General features: G+C 49.3%; 1 protein-coding gene across 3 annotated transcripts in view; it reads left to right on the top strand.

Annotated features, from left to right (window-relative positions):
* The first annotated feature begins 535 nt into the window (after positions 1-535).
* Positions 536-17,501, top strand: part of EIF2B3 (eukaryotic translation initiation factor 2B subunit gamma) — a 123,678-nt gene continuing 106,712 nt past the window's right edge. For 2 of the 3 annotated variants that reach the window (XM_075935854.2, XM_075935853.2), the window contains exons 1-3: positions 536-692; positions 2,508-2,665; positions 8,557-8,696. In XM_075935854.2, the coding sequence (XP_075791969.2) occupies positions 2,518-2,665; positions 8,557-8,696 (288 nt within the window). In that variant the 5' untranslated portion in view covers positions 536-692; positions 2,508-2,517. Of the gene's footprint in view, positions 693-2,507; positions 2,666-8,556; positions 8,697-17,501 lie in introns of those variants that run through there. The other variant, XM_075935856.2, reaches the window with a different exon arrangement.

Raw genomic sequence — 17,501 nt, 5'->3', positions numbered from 1 at the left:
TGTTTGCCTCCTGTCCGGTAAAAAATTCAGAGAATACCAGACACCTAAAATGTCCGGTATTTTCTGATTTTTTTCCCTGGCCAGGAGGCGAAAATGCTGGGCACCTGGCAACCCTGCAAACACTCAGCCTCCCCCCAGCCCTCTCCTGGCTCCCAAACCCCCAGCTCCCCTGGTGTCCCCCCCCCTTTTTCCCCCTTCAACTGAATTTTTTCCCGGTGGTTCTTTTTTGGGGGGGAGGGGGGTTCGGTATTTTTGTTGCAACCATCTGGCAACCCTAGTGCTGCCCAGGATCTCTGCAAGGGGGACCCCCCCCCATTAATGGCAGCCTGCGCATCCCTGCCCGGCCACTGGAGGGGGCTGGCGAGCCCCATCTGCCCCCAGCCACGGTGCTGCCTGGCTCTGCTCCCCCTGCCTGCTCCCCAGCGCCTGCAGGAGGCTCCTGGGATCGATGGCTCTGTGCTCCTCCCCGTCCCCGCCGCCTGCTGCAGGGGGATCGATGACTCCGTGCTCCTCCTCAGTCCGGGCTGAAGTCCCCCCTCCCCCCCGGGAAGATAAATCGCTCGATGGCTCGGCGCTCTCCGCCGGAACGGCCGCCGATCGATTCTCTCGGGGCTCGCCGGGTACCAGCGCAGGCGCAGTACCTGCCTGGGCCGCCATTGGTGTCCTGTCAGCCGGCGGAGAAGGCACCTCAGGTAGCGGCTGCTCCATAGAGCCGGGCTCCCCTGGCGGGGCCTGGCTCGGGCGGGGCGGGGCTCCCCTGGCTGGGAGGGAGAGGGGGCAGGGCCGGGCTCCCCTGGCTGGGGGGGGGGGAGAGGGGGCAGGGCCGGGCTCTCCTGGCTGGGGGGGGGAGAGGGGGCAGGGCCGGGCTCTCCTGGCTGGGGGGGGGGGAGAGGGGACAGGGCCGGGCTCTCCTGGCTGGGGGGGGGGAGAGGGGGCAGGGCCGGGCTCCCCTGGCTGGGGGGGGGAGAGGGGGCAGGGCCGGGGGCTGGGGGGGGGGCCGGGCTCCTGGCTGGGGGGGGGAGAGGGGACAGGGCCGGGCTCTCCTGGCTGGGGGGGGGGAGGGGGCAGGGCCGGGCTCCCCTGGCTGGGGGGGGGAGAGGGGACAGGGCCGGGCTCTCCTGGCTGGGGGGGGGAGAGGGGGCAGGGCCGGGCTCTCCTGGCTGGGGGGGGGCCGGGGGGCAGGGCCGGGCTCTCCTGGCTGGGGGGGGGAGAGGGGGGCAGGGCCGGGCTCTCCTGGCTGGGGGGGGGAGAGGGGGCAGGGCCGGGCTCCCCTGGCTGGGGGGGGGAGAGGGGGCAGGGCCGGGCTCTCCTGGCTGGGGGGGGGGGAGGGGGCAGGGCCGGGCTCTCCTGGCTGGGGGGGGGGAGAGGGGACAGGGCCGGGCTCTCCTGGCTGGGGGGGGGAGAGGGGGCAGGGCCGGGCTCCCCTGGCTGGGGGGGGGAGAGGGGACAGGGCCGGGCTCTCCTGGCTGGGGGGGGGAGAGGGGGCAGGGCCGGGCTCTCCTGGCTGGGGGGGGGAGAGGGGACAGGGCCGGGCTCTCCTGGCTGGGGGGGGGGAGGGGGCAGGGCCGGGCTCCCCTGGCTGGGGGGGGGAGAGGGGGCAGGGCCGGGCTCCCCTGGCTGGGGGGGGGAGAGGGGGCAGGGCCGGGCTCTCCTGGCTGGGGGGGGGAGAGGGGACAGGGCCGGGCTCTCCTGGCTGGGGGGGGGGGAGGGGGGCAGGGCCGGGCTCCCCTGGCTGGGGGGGGGAGAGGGGACAGGGCCGGGCTCTCCTGGCTGGGGGGGGGAGAGGGGGGCAGGGCCGGGCTCTCCTGGCTGGGGGGGGGAGAGGGGGGCAGGGCCGGGCTCTCCTGGCTGGGGGGGGGAGAGGGGGCAGGGCCGGGCTCTCCTGGCTGGGGGGCAGGGCCGGGCTCTCCTGGCTGGGGGGCAGGGCCGGGCTCTCCTGGCTGGGGGGGGAGAGGGGGCAGGGCCGGGCTCTCCTGGCTGGGGGGGGGGGAGAGGGGGGCAGGGCCGGGCTCTCCTGGCTGGGGGGGGGAGAGGGGGCAGGGCCGGGCTCTCCTGGCTGGGGGGGGGGGAGAGGGGGCAGGGCCGGGCTCTCCTGGCTGGGGGGGGGAGAGGGGGCAGGGCCGGGCTCCCCTGGCTGGGGGGGGGAGAGGGGGCAGGGCCGGGCTCCCCTGGCTGGGGGGGGGCCGGGGCCGGGCGCGGGGGCTTGCTATCCCGTGTGCTGCGCGTTGGGCCCAGGCCAGGCAGTGGCGCTAATGCTGGTCAACCCCCCCCCCCCGCTGTGGAACTTGCCCGTTGCCCGCCCCCCCCCCGGCGGTTCCGTTGCGCGCGTGTCCCTGGACAAACGTTCAGTAAATGGCCCCGCGAGGAACCGCCGCGAGCTGTCGGGGGCGGGAGTTTGAGGGTCATGCCCCCGCCGAGGAAGAAGGGCGCTGGGGGAGGGGGGGGGGGCGCTCCGGGATCGCTTTATCCTCTGATGAGAGCCTGGTGCCTCTGCCGCTTCCCTGCAGAGCTGTCGAGATGGAGTTTCAAGCGGTGATGATGGCAGCTGGTGGGGGATCCCGCATGATGGACTTGACTTCCAGCATCCCCAAGGCCCTCCTGCCAGTAGGCAACAAACCTTTGATCTGGTACCCCTTAAATTTGTTAGAGCGAATCGGATTTGAAGGTGAGAGATCCCTGGATTTAATGAATCCCTTCTGCTGTCAGTGCAGGGTAGCCCCACGGGACACACAGACCTGGCAAAAGTTCAGGAGGTTTTTTTTAATGTACAGTTGTCATGGAGAATATTGAGGATGATTGTAAGCATAAGGTCGACATTTGTTAATTTTAATTTTCACAATTGTATAATGTTATGGGTTTGCAACTTTTGTTAATCTAGTTAAATGTAAACAGTTTTGAGAAATTATGGAGAGCTCAGGTAGTAAATACTTAATAATAACAGTAAGCATTGAGAGTCAAAGACTTAAAGCTTTATATGCATTAAAACAAACAGTCATCATCACACGTCAAAATATACAAAGTACATATCGTTACATCAAAACTCTTACAAATTCTCAACCAGCATTGGCCTTATTTTGTCTAACTAGCTATAAAAGTATTTCATAGAATACTAGAACTGGAAGGGGTCTCGAGGTCATTAAGTCTAGTCCCCTGCATTCATGGCAAGACCAAACATCATCCAGATCATTCCTGATAGATGTTTCTGTCACCTGCTCTTTTACTGTCAATGGAAATGTGTTTTGTTAAAGTTGTAGGTGTACGGTGAAATTGACGTTTACTGGCATTTACGAGTAAAATAGAATCCTTCCAAGTCTAATAGTTACTGAATACATTCATAGATGTAAAGGCCAGAAGGGGCCAGTTGGATCTTGTCTGAGAATAGAATTTTAAAAAATTAAGAAACAACTAGTTTTGCTGCACTTTAAAGACTAACAAAATGTGTAAGTGGTATCATGAGCTTTCGTGGGCACAACCCACTTCAGTTACCCCTATACTGAGCCCAATATCTTGTGTTTGACCAAAGTATTTCTTCCAAAAAGGCATTCCATCTTGATGTTTAGGACATCCAACAATGGAGAAACGCCACTTCCCTTGGTAGTTTGTTCTAGTAGTACCCTCATTATTCAAAAATTGCGTCTGATTTCAAATTTGATTTTTCTGGTGTTTTCCAACGGTGTTTTCTTGCTCTATCTTTCTCCAATAGATTAAAGAGCATCTTGGTACCTGGCATTTTCTTCCCATTAAAGTACTTATACACTGTAATCAACTTGCTTGTGAATCTTTCTGGTGAGATAAAGAGATCGAGTTCCTTAAGTCTCTCACTGTACATCGTTTTCTCCATCCCTCAGATAATTTTGTGTGTCTTCTCTGCACTTTCTCCAGTTTTTCATCATTCTTTTAAAAATGTGGAAACTAGAACTATACTCAGTATTCCAGCATCTGTTTCACCAGTGCTCTGTATAGAGAGAAAAACACCTCTCTATTTCTGCTTGTTGTTACTCTATTTATGTATCAAGGGTTGCATTGGCCCGTTTTGGGTTCGGGCAGGGGTGAGCAATAAACCGGAGCCAGGATTAGCTCCTGGTGGGCCACTGTCACTTCATTTTACTTGTGCGTCTGCAGATACGGTTGCTTCCAGTTCCTGTTAGCTGCAGATCACCATTCTTGACCAATGAGAGCCGTGGGAAGCAGTGTGGACAGGAACATCACTTCCCGCAGCTCCCATTGGCAGGTAACGGTGCTCTGCTGGAAACGGACATGCAGGTAAATGAAGTGCTAGTGGCCTGCCAGGGGCTAACTCTGGTGAACGGTGTCCAGTTTGTGGGCCACATGTTGCCCACCCCTGCCTTTGGCTCTTACGTTGAGTTATCTGTTATGGTTCCTAAATCCTTTCCAGAGTCGCTGCTTTCTGGCATACAGTCCCCCCACTCTGTAGGTAGGACTTATGTTTTTTGTTCTTGGTTGTCTAACTTTGCATTTGGCTGTAATAAAATGAATTTTATTGGAGTGGGCCCAAATCATTAAGCAGTCCAGATTGTGACAGCCTTATCGTCTTTCCTGTTTACCATTCAGCCAGTCTTTGTGTTAGCAGCACATTTTTATCCGCCGCAGTCTTGTATGTCCTTTCAGATCATTGATAAACATGTTAGACTTCCATGCATTTAACACCTCATATACATCAAAAGTGAAGTATGGGATATGTCCAGCCCACTCAGTTAGCCTCATTAGCACCAGTACTACAATTGACAGGTGCTTTTTTTTTTCTTTCCCCTTCTTTTTCTGTTATAAATTCTGGGTTCCTGTCATTTCCACTCCAGCTCATCTGAAAAAGTGGATTTTGCCCACAAAAACTCATGATACTACAGGTTGGACCTCCCTGGTACGGCACCCTCGGGACCTGACCTGCCCCGAATCAGGGAATTTGCCGGAGCAGGGAAGGTTCCCTGCCACAGTCTGCCAGCTGTGAGGGCCCCCTGACTACTCCCAGCACCAGCCGGTCCTGCTGCCACTGCCCTGGCTTGAGGCTGCCTGAGGGCTCCAGCAGCCCGCACTGTCATGGGCTGTCATAGGCCCCAGCTCCAAGCTGCGCTGCACTGCGCTGCCACCGGCCCAACCCCGGCCTCGCTGCCAGCTCTAGCCCTGGCCCGCTGGTGGGGATTGGTTCTGGTCCTGCTGCCACGGGCTCCCGGGGCTGTTGAGGGCTCCTCCTCCTGCAGGCTGCCCGAGGATCTGGAACAGGCCCTGTGCTGCCACAGACTGCTGGGGCTGCTGCCAGTCCCGGTCCCGGTCCTCCTGCCATAGGCTGCTGAGGGCTTAAACTCCTGCCCTGTGGCAGTCTGCAAGCTCTGGCCCCGTACTACTATAGGCCGTGGCATGCCCAGTCCTGCACTGTGGGTGCTGCCCCGACCCGGTCTCAGAGCTGCAGGGGGATGCTGCTGGCTCCAGCCCCACTGCTGCAGGCTGCTTAGAGTTGCTGCCAGCCCCAGCCCTTTCCCCTCCTGCTGCTTCAGCCTGGCCCTGCTTTTGGATAGCCTTCCTGCCACTGGTGTGCCGGGCTCTCTGAACCAGGAACATCTGTAGTAGTGCTGGATCACGGATGTTGCCGGACCAGAGATTGCACCTCCCAAAACCAGCAATCTGTGTGTATATTTTTGTTAGTCTCTAAGGTGCCACAGGACTATTTGTTGTTTTTAAAGCTACAGAGTAACACAGCTCCCCCTCTGAGACACGTTAAGATGAGTTAGGCCTGACAGGGCTGATGGCAGCAGCACTCCACTAGAAGCATCCCCCTTTAGTCGTGATTTCCCCATTGGCGAAAGGATTAATGGACACAAATCAGATATTCTAAATGGTAACACACAGAGACCTGTTGGGGAGCATTTCATCTTGCCCGGGCACTCATTAATGGATCTCAAAGTGACTATACTCTTACAAAGCAATTCCAAAAACCAGCTGGAGAGAGACGCTGCGGAACTTGCCTTCATTTGCAAATTTGGCACCTTTAATAAAGGTTGGAACAAAGACATGAACTGGTTAGGCCGCTACATTCAACACCCTAATGACATCCAAAGCTCACTGTCGGGCACTTATAGCCCACTCCATTAGCCTCATTTAACATGGACACTCTTAATTGACAAGATTTATTTTTCCTTCTCTTTCCCTCCCCATCTCCTCTCTTTCTGCTATTTATTTGTACCTCTGGACCCCTCGCTCCATTGATCTGAAGAAGTGGCCCACAAAAGCTCATGACACTACCTACATTTTTGTTAGTCTCTAAGGTGCTGCAGGACCGTTCACTGTTTAAGTTTCTTCAGCTCTGTTAGCCAGTCCTTAATCTATGTTATGTGTGTGGTATTGTCCTAATTTCTTAATCCAACTGTCCTCTAGTGCTAAGTCAAACATTTTACAGATGTCTCTATGTTGTATCTAGGAAATTACCCTAATCAACCGAATGCTAATTCTCATCCAAAAAATCAGGTTTGTTTGATCAGACCTTTTGTTTCATAAAACCATGCTGTCTGGCATTAATTATTTTCATCCTTTAATTCTGTATTACTTTTCTTTTATATTTCCAGCCAGTTTAGATCTCTTGATATCATTCTACTCTTGCCAGTGTTCACAGGTCCCAGTATATGAATTTCAATAACTTGAAATTCAACCCTCTTTTTCTTTCATCCAAAGAATTTATGAAAATGTCAAGTGAGACTGAATGTACTAACAACCCCTGCTCCACTGGCCATTTCACCTCAACTCAAGACCTTGCCATTTATCACTTTCCTTTCTTTAGGTCCTTTAGCCAGTTTTGAATCCAAGGAAGTTTCATTTTGATTTTTGAGAATTTTTGTGGGGGGGGGGGGACACCGGGTCAAGTGTTTTACATCAAACCAGTTGCAATTCCATGCTCCTCTCATGCTCTGGCTTTCTAATTCTAGTAAACAAAATAAATCCGTTTTGAAAAGCAGCTCCCAGTTACTGTTACCAAACTAGGGATGTGACCAACTAGTTGGCTAGTCAGTCTCCCTCCCTTGCTGTCTGTCAGAAAGAGGCAGTGGGGGAAGGGAGGAGGAAGAGAAGGGGGCGCTTCAAAGCGGCAGTGCTGTGTGGAGCCTGGGGTCAGACACCTGACTCCATGCAGCGCTGCTGCTTTGAAACGCCTTGTGTAGCCTGGGGCCAGCTGGGGAGTCCTCCCCTCCCCCTTTCTTTCCCCGCCTCCCCCTTGCTGCCTCTTTCTGGCAAGACTAGAACTGCTTGAATACCCCGTTGGCCTATGCTCCCCACAGAGCTTTCACCTGTTGCTACACTTCAAAAGCGGAGGCGCCTTTATCAACTAATTGAATAGTCAATGCAAATTATATTGACTATTCGATTAGCCAGTTAATCTAAATTTAACATCCTTATACCAAACTGCCTTGTTTTCATTTCCTCCATATCCTTAATTAGTAAATCCAGGAGGGTTTCTTTGGTTAGATTATTTTCATATTGGATCATTCTTTTGTGTGTGTAATCTGGGGACATTTCTGATGCCTGTATGGTTGAAGTGGTTACCTACCGTAAGTCCTGGGAAAGTCTTCAGGAATATAGTATTTCATGGGTTTCAGTTACTTCAAGAAGTTTTGCTTCTCTCTGTCCTTCATTCTTGGATGTCAGTAGTAAATGTCTGTTGCAGTTGCTGTTTTGCTATAGTCTTTGTTCCTTTATCTTCACTGCTTTCCCACCGGTGTTCCCTCTGTTTTTTTTTCCATCCATGTGCAGAATAAACTTCGTTATGTGCACCGAAACGTGTGTATGTGAACCACTAGTTGAAACACATGCTGCCGGCTGTGGACCGCCCACTAATCAGCTGGGTGGCATTTGAATCTCTGGTGGCTGCCCAAGTGTTCAGCATACTGAGAATATTGTTTTCCCCGGTATCTGTGTAGCAGTGTTAATGTTACCACCTATGGCTTCATCCTCCTATGTCCTTTCTGTCTTTTCTATCTAGGTTGAACTCATCTGTGTTGTACTCAGCTAAACTATTCCATTTCCCTCTCAGGAAGGTGCTAAGAGAGTTGATTTAACTATTGCCTTTCACAGTGTAGTTGGTATTTTTCCATAGTGAGCTGTGCAAGCTGACACATAGGGGAAGAAAGTTAACTATGGGTCACTCATTGCTAAAATTACTGACACTTAGGTCCACTATGACGGGTATTTAAGGTGTAAGAGACTTTATCTGACATGTAATTTAAATAAATCGCTAGCTAGCAGTGTCAGGAAATATATCCTGCTCCCCTCTCAATTTCATTTGGAGTCCCTCACGAGGAAGAAAAACGCTCAAAAACTTACTTGTGTCAGTCAAAAACTTAATCCTCTAGTTGTGACATTTATTATTCTGGAACTATTTTTTTGCGGGAGTAGAGGAGATTTGAATAACTCAGTTAAATGACTAAATCCATTCCTAAAGCACAATGGAAGTAGGAGAAAGTTTGGAAGTGTGGGTGTATCCTGTGCTTTGCATAGATGAATACATTAATATTTGTTGCCTTGTTTTCCTCTCCCCTTTCTTGTTTTATGCTGAAGAGGTCATTGTGGTTACAACCAAAGAAGTCCAGAAGATGCTTAATCTAGACACAAAGATGAAGTTGGATATAGTGTGCATCCCTGATGATGCAGACATGGGTACTGCAGACTCACTGAGGCACATTCATTCAAAAATTAAGGTACAGCTCTTTTACCTTGGTTAATAGACATTTCCTTGAAGATTTTTCCTTTCATGTGTGATTTAAAATCTTAGCAGTTCTTTAGATCTCCTAGGCTACGTCTAGATTACATCCCTTTTTCGTAAAAGGGATGCAAATTAGACACATCGCAATTGCAAATGAAGCGGGGATATTAATCCCCCCCACTTCATTTGCATAAACATGGCTGCCGCTTTTTTCCGGCTCGGAGCTTTGCCGGAAAAAAGCGCCAGTCTAGACGTGGATCTTTTGGAAAATAAAGCCTTTTCCGAAAGATCCCTCATTCCTTATTTTAAGAGGAATAAGGGATCTTTCGGAAAAGGCTTTATTTTCCGAAAGATCCACGTCTAGACTGGCGCTTTTTTTCCGGCAAAGCTCCGAGCCGGAAAAAAGCGGCAGCCATGTTTATGCAAATGAAGCGGGGGGGATTTAAATCCCCGCTTCATTTGCAATTGCGTTGTGTGTAATTTGCATCCCTTTTACGGAAAAGGGATGCAGTCTAGACACAGCCCTACTGTGTAATGTTATGACTGTCTGTACTTGTGTGTCATAAAGTTCTCTCAACAATGGGCCATGATCTTGGGTGGGGCCTTTAGATGCTATTATAATACAAATAGCATGCAAATTATTTAATTTCAAACTACAGAAGTAAGGAAATTCTGAGAGATGGTTGAAATTGTCTGTTACATCTGCTTATTTCTGGGTGTACAATCTATCTGGAGCTCACTCCAATAACACGGCACGTGGTATAAGCTGGAACAGAATTTCAGCTTCATTACTGAATTTGCTTTTGTGGATGGAAGTCAGATGCTCAATGTATCTGGTTGTTTTGCACTGCCGCATCCCTGCTTTTTCATTAATTTCCTTGCTGACTCCTGTGGGAAACGCTCTTATGCTTCCAATAGAAGGCCTATGGACTGTTTCAGAGATTTCAGGGGTTTTTTTTTTTTTTTTTGGTCTCCAAATACAATATTGGAAGAAAAAAAAAAATCCAAATATAAGCAGAGACGTCTCCCTTTTCTGTACAGACGCCCACAAAGACAAGATGAGACTCTAGGGGCTGCGTCTAGACTGGCAAGATTTTCCGCAAAAGCAGGTGCTTTTGTGGAGAAACTTGCCAGCTGTCTCCACTGGCCGCTTGAATTTCCGCAAGAACACTGACAATCTCATGTAAGATTGTCAGTGTTGTTGTGGAAATGCTATGCTGCTCCCGTTCGGGCAAAAGCCCTTTCGCACAAATGCTTTTGTGCAAGAGGACCAATGTAGACAACGTGGTATTGTTTTGTGCAAAAAAGCCCCGATTGCCATTTTCGCCAGTCGGGGCTTTCTTGTGCAAAACCGCGTCTAGATTGGCACGGACGCTTTTCCACAAAAAGTGTTTTTGCGCAAAAGCATCCGTGCCAATCTAGACGCTCTTTTCTGCAAATGCTTTTAACAGAAAAACTTTTCTGTTAAAAGCATTTGCGGAAAATCATGCCAGTCTAGACGTAGCCTAAGGGTCTGTGTCTCGACTGTTGGGTTTTTTGACAAAAGTTGGCTTTTGTCAACAAAACTATACCTGCGTCCACACTACCACAGTAAGTCGACAGAATGTGGCAGATTTGTTGACAGTGGTAAACCTCATTTTATGAGGAATAATGCCTTTTTTTGAAAGTACTCTTTCGAAAAAAGGCGCTATTGCATGGAAACTGTACTTGTTCGAAAGAGAGCGTCTAGACTCTTTTGAAAAAGTGGCTTACTTTTTTGACAATACTGACCGTAGTCTAGATGCTCTTTTTTAACAGATGCTTTGTCGATAGTATCTGTTGACAAAGCCTTTTGAAAAAGGCATGCAGTCTAGATGTAGCCGAAGGGTGTATTTAAACAGCAAAGAAAAACTTGCAGTGGGCTCATGCCCCCTGACGCTGGCTCACGGGGACTGTGCGACTGTTTCATTGCTAGGTAGACCCCCAAGGTCCCAGGCTGAGCTCGGAAATCTACACAGAAATGAACAAATGCATGCATGTGCCGGCCACTGATTTTTCTTTGCTGTGTAGAGATACTCATACGGGGCAAACCTGTTCTCTATACACGGGCTACGTCTACACTGGCACACTTTTCCGGAAATGCTTAAAACAGAATAGTTTTCCGTTATAAGTATTTCCGGAAAAAGATCGTCTACATTGGCAGGATGCTTTTCCGGAAAAGCCCTTTTTCCGGAAAAGCGTCCGTGGCCAATGTAGACGTGCTTTTCCGGAAAAGAGCCCCAATCATCATTTTCGCGATCGGGACTTTTTTCCGGAAAAGACTACTGTGCTGTCTACACTGGCCCTTTTCCGGAACAGTTTTCCGGAAAAAGGACTTTTGCCCGAGCAAGAGCAGCATAGTTTTTCCGGAAAAGCAGCTGATTTCTTACAGTAGATCGTCAGTTCTTTTCTGGAAATTCAAGGGGCCAGTGTAGACAGCTCGCAGCTTATTCCGGAAAAGCGGCTGCTTTTACGGAATAAGTGGCCCAGTGTAGACACAGCCAGGGAGTCATGTGGCAACGGTGATTCACAAGGTGAGCATACTGAACACAGTAATTCCAACAGCCCGAGCTGTGGTGCAAAGAGGGCTGAGGAGCACGTCACTGTTCCAAGCTGTTAGGTGGTGACTGCAGTACTAGAGCAGCGGTCCTGCCTCACCGGTTGTCCTGGCTGGCTGGGTCTGTCACTAATCATTTAGGCATCTCGTTTTTTGGCCATGCTCACAGCTCTCTTGGAAACTGACGAGACAGCAGTGAAGAAGCTAAGGGGGGGGGAGGAGTAGACAACGACCTCTTGCTTTAGTGGAAGTGTGTTTTCCAGAGCCAAAAGAAGGTCCAGAGAAAAATTGAGGGCGAGACTTGGAAGCAGGATGAGGCTTTGCTATAGTAAATGTTTGCAATATGTGAACGTTTTGGCAGCCGCTTACATTTCTGTCTGCTCCCCATCTTTGTTTGCCCAGCAAAGATGGAAACAGTGTCCTCTGATTGCAAATAATTTGGCAGTGCATTCTGGAGCAGATTGCTGCATGGTGCATATTTTGGAGCAATCCCACCAGTTAATGAATACCATTAGTGTACCTCTTACGGGATGTGTCATCTCCTGTCTGGCATAGGGGTGAGAACTGCGCAGTGGAGGAAGCTCAGACATTGCTGAGTTCGTTGGAGGATCTGCAGTTTCCTTGCTGATCCAATTGATGCTCGAGGCCTCAATTTTCTGGCAGCCTTATCCCAGCCATTGCCAAAAGCTGATGAAAAGTCTGTCCTGGCTGTTGACATTTGCATTTGCCACAAATTGAGTTAATCACCCGCCAACAGAAGAACCAATCTATTTTATTTCATAAAAGTGAGGTAACGCTCTAGACAATTTGCCCGTGTTTAGTGTGAGGGAGAGTGAAACCAAAATTCTAAGATACAGTTAGAAATAACCCTCAGGCCAGTTCAGTGTGTGACGCAAAGCTTGATGCAGTAGGAATCAGTATTCAACCGCTGGAGATAACGAAATGCATGTGACTTGTTCTCCTGGCCAGGGGGCCACGCTGCTGTGACCCACTTGCTCAGCACACAGCTGAGCTTCCACTACTTTGCATTCGCGGCTAGGATTCCATGTACCTTCTTGGTTTTGCAGAGACTAGATGTGTCTCTCAATATTTGCCCAGAAACTTTGTACGCTGCGGTGCTATTAGCTGCTCCCCTTGTGCAGGTGGTTTACATGGCGTGCTGGGAGAGGTCTCTTCCAGTGCTCGTGCCATGGCCACACTTTCAGTTTTCAGTTTAAAGCCGCGCTTTAAAGTTTTAAGTGTGGACAAAGCTGGAGACCAGAGCGCTCTGTGTATCTGGCTTTGTCACTGTGGCACTCGCATACCGCAGTCTGGAATGCACTTGTCTTTACAACAGCCCTGTGAAGCATTCTCATCCCTGCTTCACTGAGGAGGAGCTGAGAGACCTGTCCAAAGTCTCAGAGGGCTCATCTAGACTACAGGGAATGGGCGAAAGAAGATTCCACGGGAATTTGCATATCTTCTTCCAATCGCACTTTCGAAAGCAGAGCATTCAAAAATGAAAGTAATTAAGACATGGCTTTTTCGGTGACCCCCCCCAGTTGAAAAGCCGCGTAAAACTCATTTTTTGGCGGCTTTTCGACGAAGGGGGCGGTTCGCTGAAAAAGCCGTGTCTTAATTACTTTAACTTTCGAAAGCTTTGCTTTCAAAAGTGCGATCAGAAGAAGATATTCAAATTCCCATGGAATTTGCATATCTTCTTTCAACCATTCCGCATAGTCTAGATGAGCCCAGAGGCATTGAACCTGGGTCTCCCAAGCCCTAACCACTGGACCATATATTCCCTTCACCTTGTTACAGGGCTAGCCTTAATTATTTAAACACAAGACAAATCTCACAGTTGGGAGCAGCAAGCAGCTGGCTCCCCTTGTTTTGGGCTCTGTTTCTTGGTGGTTGAAATGAACGAGAACAAAACAAACGTGCACAAAATCTCCTCAAACAAAAAACAGGACTAGGTAGCACTTTAAAGACTAACAAGATGGTTTATTAGGTGATGAGCTTTCGTGGGCCAGACCCACTTCCTCAGAACAAATTGTGGAAGAAAATAGGCATGACCATATATAGCAAAGGGATACAATCAAAAAAGTGAACACACACAAAAAGGACAAATCAAATTTCAGAACAGAGGGGGGGTGGGGGGGAGGTAAATGTCTGTGAGCTAATGATATTAGAGGTGATAATTGGGGAAGCTACCTTTGTAATGGGTAAGGTAACTAGTGTCTTTGTTAAGACCTACGTGTAAAGTCACCATTTAAATCTCCTCAGTCACCATTTTACCTGCTTTACACCCTCTGCCTTTGTCTGGCAGCTTGGTGTGTCTGCTTTGAGATTTGACTCCGAATGTACGTGTTCATGCTGGGTTGGAACACGGGTCTGTCCAGTCGGCTCATCTGCCTCAGCCAACATCTCGAGTTTCATCATAATTCAATCACCAGCCTCCATGATGTACGTCTTGTCAATACAGTAAATTCCTCCTGCCCCAGCCCTTCCTTAGGAAGGCTCTTTCGTCAAACATCTGTATTTGGGAGTTAATGGACAATGCTGAAAATGTAATCCCATGAGTTCTAGGTTTGCAAAGCACTCCACTCAAACTTTCAGGACTTATTTTTTTCTATCTTAACTGGAAAGGAAGAATCTTCCAAACTGTGGCCCTTCCAAAGCAAGGGGTACAGCAAAGGGAAAATCTTCACCTCTGTTGGGTAACTCTCCAACACTAATTTCACGACGTGGTGTTTGACTGTAGTGTACTGGAACCTGATGCAATAGTAACCTCTGGGTTAATCCTGTCAGCTGCTTGCACCATTTATCAAAACTGCCTCAACTTTTCTGTTCATTATTTCTTTGAGAGTGCAATTTAAAGATGCGTTCTCTTTAAACCTAGGCTTCTCTACTTTTTGGCTGCCCTCTTTTGATGCTAGTTTCATCAGCCCCTCTCAGACTGGGACCCTCTAGATGGCAGGTTGAGAAAGGCGGTTAAATCATGAAATGTGGGACTGGGTGAGGGAGGGTAGATGTACGTACATTAAACATGTGTCTTCATTAAGTCCACTTTTTTCAACTTGGATTAAGCTTTCCACTCCCTTGTGTCATCCTGCTATACTCGGGCCAGCTATTAAAATGTGGCGATCCAGCGAAGTAATGCCAATGAAACGATTTCACATTTTCCTTCCTTGATGAGCCCTTAGTTGTATTTAATGGAAGCCCTGACTAATACACTGTGAAGTAATCAGCATGCCTTCTCCCCTTACTATCACCGGTAAGTGCTTGCATATGAAATGTTCCGTCTCAGGTAGTCCACCTGGTATTCTCAGTTTCTAAAGTAAGGTTTCCAAAAATTGTAATGAAGCCCATTAAGGAGAAAAAAGTCCCCCTCCCCGAACAAATAAACAAAGATTGAAACTCCAGCTTCTCTGGTATGTGCATCTTTTTGAGCCATGTTGTGGAAACTGTGATGTCACAGGGGTGAGCTGTGTGCTGCTGAGGGTCACTGATCCGTGTAGTCTTGGACAGCCTGGCTAAGCGCTTCACTTCCCCTGTTGAAAAATCTCCTGTCCAAACACATGATGTAAGTAAACTCACTGCAACGGCTGGAAGGTAGAATCTGAATCCTCCCTGTACTGTTGAGCAACATTTGGTGACCATGGAAAGAAAAACTTAAATCTCTGTAACATACAGATGTATATTTTTGTACTGTCAGTGAACATTTAAAAAAAAGAGGGAAATTCATCTACAAGGAGACATAGAGGATTTCTCTCTCTCTAAGCAGGAGGTAATTTTAAAATAGATCAAGAGAACGCTTAGCTCAATTAAGCATTTCACCAGTTTCCTCAGCATGGGTGACAGCAAATACCAAATGCAAATAAAAATAGCCCCATCTCACCCCTCTCTTTTGATGCCTTCAAAGAGACTGTTCTGCTTTTCACATGAGGTTAACATGCTGCCCAGAAGAGCTAAATGACTAAATGGAGAGGGCTGTGGATGTGCAGCGTTTCTCCTCTGTGTCGGCTAGGGATGGAAATGACTAGTCGACTAGTCAATTATCCGATAAGCAAATGTTATTGGATATTCAACTCAACTAGTCACTGCCTCTGTCAGAGAGAGACAGCAAGGTGGGGGAGCAGGATCCAGTGCTGGGGGGGGGAGCCGGCTTAAAAGCTGGTTCCCCCCAGCACTGTCTCTGCGGGGAGATGGGGCAGAGGCACAGCAGGGAACTGGCAGCACTTCCGCCTTTGAAAAGTAGCAAAAACGGGGCTCTTGCTACTTTTCAAAGGTAGAAGCACTGCAGGGAGCCTGGGGCGAGCTGGGGACTCAAACAATCCCCCGCTGGCCCTGCACTCCTGGCAGCGCTTCGCTTTTGAAATGTATAAGAGTGCTCCTGGGGCTCTTGTACATTTCAAAAACGGGGAGCGTGAGGCCAGTGGGGGACTGTTTGAGTCCCCAGCTCGCCCCAGGCTCTCTGCAGTGCTTCTACCTTTGAAAAGTAGCACGAGCCGGCAAGGCTCTTGCTATATGTCAAAGGTGGAGGCTCCCTTATTGACTAATCGAATAGTCAATGCAAATTGCATTGACTATTCGATTAGTTGATTGATCTAAATTTAACATGCTTAGTGTTGGCCTCAGAGCCAGCCAAGGCAGGAGTGACTCAGTTGCCACTGTTGATGGTTGTTGGATGGCTTGGGTGAAATGAGTTGGGGGTTGTAGGCCATTGTCCAGTTCTTCGTGCACAGAGGACATACCCGAAATCAGAGTCACTGCAGCTGACAGTCTGGGTGGTGAAGTATAGATCCTGACAAGCAGCTCTACCTCCCTGTGCCTGCTCCATGGGCTTCTGAAACAGGCTGGTGATGGTGTGTGTTGGAAGTATGCAGGGCTGCTGTCCTTGCTGTACCTGTTGGTGAATGTATCCAGGGCTCCCGCTAGTCGTGATCTGTCTGGCACATTTCCAGAGTTCAGTGGCCTTTCCAAATGTTAAAAACAAACCCAGAGTGGCAGAACTTTAAAATTACATGGTTCCTTATAGTGTTAGAAGCTTGTCAGAGTTGTAGAAGCTATTTCATATTTAGCTAGAAGCCATTCTGTATAACACAAGCTATTTCAGTTTCTTGTGTCTGCACGAGGGAGTGAACTAGCCTTCACCGAGGTGGGGAGAGACCAGAGGGATGCGCTGTTGGAATGTGTTAATGAACTATTTTGAGCTGAAGCTCGAACTCTCTTTTAACCTGTTTCTTTCTATGCTGATAATAATTCCTCTTTGAAGTTCTCTTTGATTTCTTGCCCTGACGTCAGACTTGTTTGGTTAAGGGTATAAAATACTAGGATTGATTGTATTAAGCAGCCTTACTGGGCCCGGCTTTGCTGAGACCACGTTTGGCTCACTTTGCTTTTATTGGCCAATAAAACTGTCTGTTTAGCCGCGTAAACTGAGTGAGGCGTTTGCTTCGACAGAGTCAACAGATTTGAATAACAGTGGTGACTCTTAGGGCTTTTACAGTGCCTGGCAAACACTGAAGCTGTGTCTACCTTGGCAAGTTTTTGTGCAAAAGCAGCCGCTTTAATGCAAAAACTTGCCACCTGTCTACATTGGCCGCGAGTTCTTGCGCAAGAACACTGACATTCTAATGTACGAAATCAGGGCTTCTTGTGCAAGAACTAAGATGCTCCCACTCAGGAATAAGCCCTCTTGCGCAACTGTTCTTGTGCAAGAGGCCAGTGTAGACAGACAACATGAATTTCTTGCGCAAGAAAGCCCGATGGCTAAAATGGCCATTGGAGCTTTCTTGCGCAAGAGAGCATCTGCACTGGCTTGGATGCTTTTGCGCAAAAGCACATCTCTTGCACAAAGGCACGTGCCAGTGTAGACGCTCTCTTGCGCAAATACTTTAACGCAAAAACTCTTGCGTTAAAAGTATTTGCGCAAGATCATGCCAGTGTAGACGTAGCCTGAGGCTATGTTTACACTACAAGGTTTTTGTGCAAAAACCAGGGGAGCATCCACACCTCAAGTGTGTTTTTGTGCAAGAAAATGGACAGAACTGAAGGCTTTTGCCGGTAGCTATTCCCCTCCCCACAAGGAATAACTCCTTTTTGCACTACAGCTCTTGTGCAGAAAGGCAGGTGTGGACGATCCGGTGTAGATGCTCAAGAAACTCCTATCAGAAAAAGCACAGATTGTGAATGGCAATCAGAACTTTCTTGTGCAAAAGTGTCCATGCAATGTGGACGCTC

This window comes from Pelodiscus sinensis, chromosome 9, assembly GCF_052426305.1.
Source record: "Pelodiscus sinensis isolate ZL-2025 chromosome 9, ASM5242630v1, whole genome shotgun sequence".
In the NCBI taxonomy this organism is placed as follows: domain Eukaryota; kingdom Metazoa; phylum Chordata; order Testudines; family Trionychidae; genus Pelodiscus; species Pelodiscus sinensis.
This window is presented reverse-complemented; position numbering and strand designations above follow the sequence as displayed.